The 7,704-nt window shown below is 35.8% G+C and overlaps 1 protein-coding gene across 3 annotated transcripts; it reads left to right on the forward strand.

Annotated features, from left to right (window-relative positions):
• The first annotated feature begins 446 nt into the window (after positions 1-446).
• On the forward strand, positions 447-6,577 carry LOC111405771. Of its 3 annotated transcripts, none has more exons than XM_023034798.1 (9): positions 447-586; positions 895-964; positions 1,233-1,392; positions 1,528-2,375; positions 3,456-3,629; positions 3,711-3,827; positions 4,514-4,693; positions 5,048-5,094; positions 5,976-6,577. In XM_023034798.1, the coding sequence occupies exons 2-9, from the start codon at positions 917-919 to the stop codon at positions 6,295-6,297; spliced, it is 1,896 nt and encodes a 631-aa protein (XP_022890566.1). In that variant the 5' UTR covers positions 447-586; positions 895-916; the 3' UTR covers positions 6,298-6,577. The 3 variants fall into 3 exon arrangements, with proteins under 3 accessions (XP_022890566.1, XP_022890567.1, XP_022890568.1); XM_023034799.1 differs by having other exon boundaries at positions 1,537-2,375; XM_023034800.1 differs by lacking the exon at positions 447-586 and adding an exon at positions 668-799 and having other exon boundaries at positions 1,537-2,375.
• Positions 6,578-7,704: the final 1,127 nt, after the last annotated feature.

Consider the following 7,704-nt stretch of genomic DNA (forward strand, 5'->3'; position numbering starts at 1 on the left):
TTTTACTTAATAGTTAAGTTTTTGTTTGGTAGGGATTAAAATAAATTTTTAGAAAATTTCAATTAAAATTGATAAAATATCTAATTAAAAAAACTTAAATTCTATAAAAAAATGTGATTAAATTTAATTATTAACTTTAAATTTATTTTAATTTCTACTAGATGGAGACTGGGATTTTTGTTTAAAAAAAGAAAAAGAAAAAGAAAAAAATATAGAGATTAACCACTTTGATTCACACTATCTGTCCATTAAAATGAAAAATATAATCGTTACCTATCACATCAAATCACAATATTTGACTTTCTAATTTTAACGATTATATTTTTCATTTTCATTTACACATTAATGTGTACCAAATGAGCCTAAAACTTAAAAAAGCTTATCTTGTAGCAGGATTGTACCTTAGCCCGAGTGAGATCAATTCAAATAAAAAGTCAAATGCTTGAAAAATGTACAAACGTTAGAGCTTCCCTTCTGTACACTTACTCACACCTTTGCTTTCCCCAAAATGATCATGACGTATATATTGTATCCTCTTCTCTTCCTCCTCATTTCTCACGCACATACACAAAGGCGAGTTCGAAAGGTTTGTATTAATTTTCTATTCTCTTTTTATAATTTTGGTACTGAAAGAGAACGATATTTGATATTGTAGTTGTTACGATTTTTATCATTTATATTTATATTTATTTTTTAACTGGAATTCACCATGGTCTTGATGTCCAAGCATATGTGTATAAAGTTAAACTGAAGGGGTTAGGGTTTTCAAGTTCGTGCATGTTGTGTCACCCCTCCATGTGTAATACACACTTGCATGTCGTACTTTATTTATGCGTTAATAAGATTTGGAATTACCGCGTGATCGGGTATTAAAATTTAGTTGATTATTTTCAGAATTGACCGGTAGAATTTGAGGATGGGATTCAAGAAAGTATATAAGGCGTTGCAGGAAATTTTTCCGCAGGTAAGTTTAGGAGTTTGAGTTTCTGCGTTTTATTTGCTATTATTGTTGATTTTTGTCTGATTATTTAGGCACTTGTTCAGGGTTCACCCTTTGTATATAAAGTAGACGTGGATTATTCAATGATCTTCGCGAGTCATTCTTTTGATTCATAATTTTATTGGGTAGTATGAAGATTAGTATTTGATAGCGCATAGATTCTTTTTTAAGAAGAAGCGACCAGATAATAATCTCAATTTGTGTGTTGCGTAAATTCCTTTCTGTGGGACAGATTGATTCTCGAGTTCTTAGAGCTGTTGCAATTGAGCATAGTAATGATGCTGATGCTGCTGTTGAGGCGGTTCTTGTGGATATTATTCCCCTTTTTATTGAAAGATCTAGACAAACTAACTCTTCCGGTGAGAATAGGAACCTGGCCGAGTCACCTAAAGGTACCACTTTTACCAATTAGAATGCTCAAATTTGTTTCTTTATTGATTTTATTATATCTCAATCAAGTATTTAGAGTATAGGTTGAGCTATTCATTACGAGTTTTATCTGGTGTGCTCTCTTGACTTTATAACAGCTATTGTAGAACCTGTGGCAACTGCCTGGACCAAGGATGCCTCTTCTGTGAACACAAAGTGTTCAGCTGAAGAGCAAAATGGTTCTACATCTTATGATGTGGGCTTTAGAGTTAAGCAATCATTCCATGATGCAAATGATGGACATAATGAGCCCTTTTATGACACATGTAGTGAAATTCATGAAGAATGTATTGAATTGATCTCATCGGTGCAACGTGATGAAAATAGTGTTAAGCTTGCGGTGGATGTGTCATCTCATGTCGAACCTCTCATCGCGACGGATGAAAACAGGGCAAATAATCATCATGAAGTGTCTGGAGGCCCTGAAAAAGAGGCATCAGTTTTCGTTGAGAATTGTTCAGAAGGCAGCATTGAAACTCTGTTTGATCAGAGTTCTCATCATACATTGGGATCTTCAAACGATGGGGCTACATGTTTTGATCGAAATGTGTATGATATGCAGGATTTGGAAAATTCTGGTGGACCAGACCGAGATTGCAACACAGGTATCCTTGAAGACAATTATCAGGGAAAATCCTGTCAAGATGGAAATCGGTTGGAGGTGATGAATTCTGTTGATCAACCTATTTCATTAACAGTTAATGATCCAACTTTGAGTCCTTCAGAAAGCAGTGCCCAATTGGCAGTGGTGAGTGATATGCAAAACACCAATTCAGAGCAATCAGAAATAATGCAATTCAGTGATGATGCTTCTAAGGTGGAAGCTAGTAGTGAAATGGTTGATATTGAAGAAGAGTATACCTTGAATACCATGGTGTCCCAATCTGCCCAAATATGTAGCATTGATTTTCTTGAGGAAATCATCTCAGATGCGAGAAATAATAAGGTTTTAACAATTTTAAACTCTGGTAGCTTATTGGTTTTAGTTATATTGATTCTTTTGGAGTATATAATGTTTTAACACATTTTACTGATTTCTTTGCATCTATATGCATTGTGCCAGAAAATTAAAGTAAAAATTTCAAATTATTCTTTTTATAAAAATGATATCTATCCCAAGTGTTGTTAAGCACTAATCTAAATGTCAGTGGGGCAAAATGAAATATGTTTCCTGCCTAATATTTTTATTTATGCAAAAATGTCTTCTAGGCAAAGTTGACTAGATTCTTGACAAGATGAAATTTATTATTTTCATTGACGAGGAAGGCAAAGATGTCCAAGTTGACTAGAAACTCTTGTCAATTTTGCCTAGATGGTTCGAAATTAGTGCAAAAGGAAGACAAAGAACTTGGTAACCCTTTAGAGAAGAAATCAATATCTTTTGATGAATTGACAAAAACTTTGAAAATATGGACATTTTTGGAAAACGGGGTGCAGTGGAAACATTCCATTCTGTCTCTTAAAGTTATGTCTCGTAATTTCCTCGAAAATTAATCATCTTAGGATCCTCCTCAGACACTGATCATCCATGAGGTTGTTACGCATTTGCATTATTCCCTTTTTCTACAATTAGTGTGATTCAAGCATCCTGATTGCGTCAGGTTTAATAGAATATTAATAAAGCTAAGCAAAGGAAAATCACATTTGCCACTTATCACGTGTCCATTTGTGATCCACTTTTGGTGAGTCCATTGTGATCTCGATTGCCTAGATTATGTGAGGCTCCTATGATATTTTCAATTCAGATGGAAGTCTGCTAGGGTCTAGGAGTTCTATGTGTTTTAGGTTCGATGTTGGAGTTGTGACATTTGATTCTAAAAAGGGTAGCATACTGGGGTTTGATGTACTCAGTTGATTATCAAAATTTGAGTCACACAATGATATGCTCTGAATATGTAGTTTTTGAAATATTTGCACAGAATGGGGAAGATAACGCGTGTGATTATTTTTGCTTATTTGATTAGTACTTGAGTTTCTTCTGATGGAGCTTATACTTGATAGTAAACCTTGATATGTTATGGTGCAGAAAACGTTGTTTTCAGTTATGGAGTCTGTTATTGGCTTGATGAAGGAAGTGGAACTCAAAGAAAAGGATGCAGAACAAGCAAAAGAGGAGGCTGCTAAGGGGGGGTTTGACATACTGAGTCGAGCTGAAGACCTTAAGAAAATGCTACAACATGCAAAGGAGGCAAATGACATGGTTGCATCTTGTCACCAAAAATACAATTGTAGTGACGTAATTGTTCACTGACAGAAATATCGTGTTCCTTTATTGATGCAGCATGCTGGAGAAGTATATGGTGAGAAGGCCATCCTGGCTACTGAGTTGAGAGAGCTCCAGTCTAGGGTCATCTCCTTGTCAGATGAAAGGGACAAATCCCTTGCAATTCTTGATGAGGTGAAATTAATCCCTACCCTTTACAATGTTAAAAACAGCTAAATTGGTTATGAAGGCATATATAGTGGCCATTTTTTTGTTTATAAAACCAAGATTATTAATTTTGTCAGGTTATATTTTACTGATTAGTCTCTACAGAATGGACAATTTTAACATGGGTTATACTTCCTTCTCAATATTTCTCAATACCATAAATTGTGTGTTACAGTACATCATTCGTGGATTGAAAAATGGATATGGTTTTGAGGCTTGATAGTAATGTATATCTTTGAAGATCTTCATGTTTGCTTTCTTTATATTTCTTTATCCCTTGTTTGAGCCTCATTTCCAAATAATTCATTCTTCTCCGAGCTCATTTTCGACGACATTTTCTTAATAAAGTAATTTTACACTCAAACCTAAAGCTTTTTCCTACTTTTCAACCATGAATTCTCCAAAAATTTACTGTACCAAAATCTAATTTTCCCAAATAATGGGGCTCAAACAAGGGCTTAATAACAAAATCTTTTCTCTTGCAATCTTAACATGCTGAAAGCTAGACATGCCACCATGAAATCCTGAACTGACATGAGCTTTAAGCTTCCAGAGTCGATCAATTCATTTGGTCTGGGTTTGGATCAAATTAATCCTTGTTAGAAGTGTTAGTTACAGTAGCAGCACTAATACAGTTTTTCATTTTCCTGTAGATGCGTCAAACTCTAGAGTTGCGATTAGCTGTCGCTGAGAATGAGAGAAAATCTGCAGTGCAGGAAAGACTAGAGAAAGAGAAGTCTTCATTGAAAGCACTTGCTGACCAGGAAATAATTATGGAAAAAGTGGTGCAAGAGTCAAACATCCTGAACCAAGAGGCAGAAGAAAATGCCAAGGTTATGACTTCGTTTCTATATTTGTACACGTCTATTACTTTGCATGCCGTGGGGTGGCATTTACAAAGAAGAGGATACAGAATTTAGCCTTCGTTTGGCAAATATATGAATGATTATTAAATAGGAATAGTAAGAGAAATAGTAGTGGGTCTTACTGAATGTGTGGATAATAATTAGTAGTTATGAATGTGTGTGAAATTAATGTTTGACTTGGATTGAATTTATAAACCAACTTATAATATCTAAACATGGTCTTGTATTTGATTATTTCATTTATGTTACATTGCATTTGCATGATTTTTCTTGTGTTAATGCTGTTAGATCTGATCTGATCTTCATATTGTTGTATTGCAGCTACGGGAATTTCTTGTAGATCGTGGCCATGTCGTAGATATGTTGCAGTAAGTTATAGAAAAATTCTATTTCTACTTTTTCGCTTTACGTCTTTCCGCTTTCATTTTTTGTTTCTGGGTCGCTATCATTCCTTTTGCTATTTTGTTAGTTGGGATTCATGAAATGCACTGTGAATCTTCAGTGGGGAAATAAGATAACTGCCCCTATTGTCCGTTTAAACCTATTGTCTGTTTAAACCAATCTCTGAAACATTCAAATTAGCTCAAATTGTAGTTCCATTAATTTTTACCATAAAATTTTAGGAGAAAAGGTATAGCGTACTTCTCAATTAAACCAATGAGGGCTCCCATCTACTTGATCTCTCTAAAGCAGTAAAAATTGTTATAACAAATGACAGTTTCCAGATCAATCTCGGTTGAAACAAAACGGAACTTATGTTCTCAAGCAGTGTTATTTTTTCTGTTTCATAATTCGTCTTAATGGCAGGAGTAATTAGACAAACTGTTCATCTTTATGATAGCTAAAATACTTTCGCTAAGTTAGTCTTTTTTTATTGGACATCTACATCTAAAATTTAAAGCCTGTTTGTTTCTTCCAGCAGCGTGTGTTGAATTTCTTATTCTATGACTTCCAGATTCCGTTGTTATTGTCTCTCTATTTTTTAGTTGAATTGCTGCACAAGTCATATGTTTACATTTGAATGGAGAAGTTTACTTCTCCTTGAATTAACTTACATATATTTCCTGGCTGCTTAAGTCCGCTTGTCCTAATTTCTCAAAATTTTTTTAACTGTATGGGATAAGCGTTTCCTGCTCTATTATACTATATTCTTTTATGCCTGTGATTGCTAACTTATTCCCAAGTTGATGGTTAGAGGTAATCTAAACTGATGGAGCATTCTCCTCCCCTATCCCTCCCTTTCTTCTAGAGGAGAGATAGCTGTCATATGTCAGGATGTGAGGCTACTAAAAGAGAAGTTTGATGAACGAGTTCCATTTAGCAAATCTCTTTCTTCCAGCCAGACAAGCTGCAGATTAGCTTCTTCTACCTCATCTTCCAGAAGTTTGGTTCTTCTCCAGACGGAACAGGAACAGGGATCTGACGGTGCTGATTCATTAGAGAACCCAAAGAGAGATCTGGTACGTTGTTTTGACGAGCAGCTCTCTGGAGAAGAAGCTACAAGAGATGACAGCAAAGCCCTTGTAGAAGAGGGATGGGAAATTTTCGACAGCCGTGATGTTTACGTGTGAGTCTATATTTGACATTCAGTTGACAGGAGCATGTGTGGAGTTTCATCCTTCCATACCTGCTTCTTAGTTCCCTGCTTCCAGATTTTGTTTTTTGGAAATAAATTTAGTTGTTCCTGCAGTTGTTTTGAAATGTTCATCTTCAGTCTGTTCTACATGTTGCATTGTTGTATTCTATGGATTCTAGACTGACTGCAGAAAAAGCTGAATTATATGTGCTGTATCAAGAATCTCTGAAACTAATTTGTGTCATTTCAAGAAGCAAGAAAGTATTGCGTCTCCAGTTCTTGAGTCTCGTGAACAATAACTGTAGTAATTAGCTGCTTTTCATGTGGCCACTTGCTCGGATATTCTACTTATGAAGTTTAAGAAGATTTTCCCAAAACCATGCAGATGCATTATTCCTTCGGAATGGGAGGTTTTACAAGTGTAGAAAGTAGTAATTTTGTGTTTTTACTTTTTCCTCAGATGAGTGCTATAGTCCTTGATGAGCAATCATTTGCTTGACCATGTGTTGCACTTAGATGTTATTCCAATGCCTAATGTGGCAGACGCTTAGCTGACTAGACATTTGAGTATCTTGGCCAATGGTAGCTGAGGCCGCGGACTCCCAGTTCTCTGTCAGACCTTGTGTTGGCCTTGTTTGTGGTTAGACAATCCTTGCAGGTCATGGCTTCTTGTATAGCTGTATTATCGTCATAAACCTCCATATCTAAATGCCAATGTATGTCCACGTGATGTAAAGGAAGAAGTCTAAAAATCTAGTTGAATCTGTCTTCTTAAACATTAACATAAGCTCGAATGTTATGTGTCGAACAGCATTAGCCCTCTTTTTGGTGGCCAATCAATGTGACGTGTGATTGAGTGTGCGGATTGGGCTAATGTCTTCAATTCAAGTTGTTAATAAGGAGTCAAAGGGGACCGTTTGATGGTTGCCGGATGCTCTGTGTTCACTCATTCAAATTTTAAATTCAATTACTTTTAAATTTGATTGTGCATTACAGTCTGTTGCAACATGTAAACACACAGTGTGCACAGGGCTAGAAAGGAGAAGCAAATTTCGCATGTCTAATATACTGTATTTGTTGGGATCCTTGGAGTTCAATCAAACAATAATCATCAATCAATAAAGGATATCTAGGCTAAATCAAAGAAAATAAAATGGAACAATACAACCCAATCTCAGCCGAATCTGGACAGCAACTTCTCCTTGCTCTCATGGCTGATTTAGGCTCAGGAACAGCTTCATGTCATGCAAGTCACCTTCCATAGAGAGAGAGAGAAACCGACAAAGAACCTCAACCTTCTACCAAGCAGCCACCGGACCCTCTACCTTCAAACAAGCCGAGCCAGCAAAAAATGGAGAGAGAGTTGACTTAAGAAGAGAAGAAACGACCTGTCTACCAAAAA

Source organism: Olea europaea, chromosome 12 (genome assembly GCF_002742605.1).
Source record: "Olea europaea var. sylvestris chromosome 12, O_europaea_v1, whole genome shotgun sequence".
Taxonomy (NCBI): domain Eukaryota; kingdom Viridiplantae; phylum Streptophyta; class Magnoliopsida; order Lamiales; family Oleaceae; genus Olea; species Olea europaea.

Coding starts and splice junctions, on each gene's coding strand:
- LOC111405771 (XM_023034798.1), top strand. CDS start 917: ATGGGATTCAAGAAAGTATATAAGGCGTTGCAGGAAATTTTTCCGCAG. Junction 3,630..3,710: donor CAAAGGAGGCAAATGACATG/GTTGCATCTTGT, acceptor TTATTGATGCAG/CATGCTGGAGAAGTATATGG. Junction 4,694..5,047: donor AGGCAGAAGAAAATGCCAAG/GTTATGACTTCG, acceptor GTTGTATTGCAG/CTACGGGAATTTCTTGTAGA.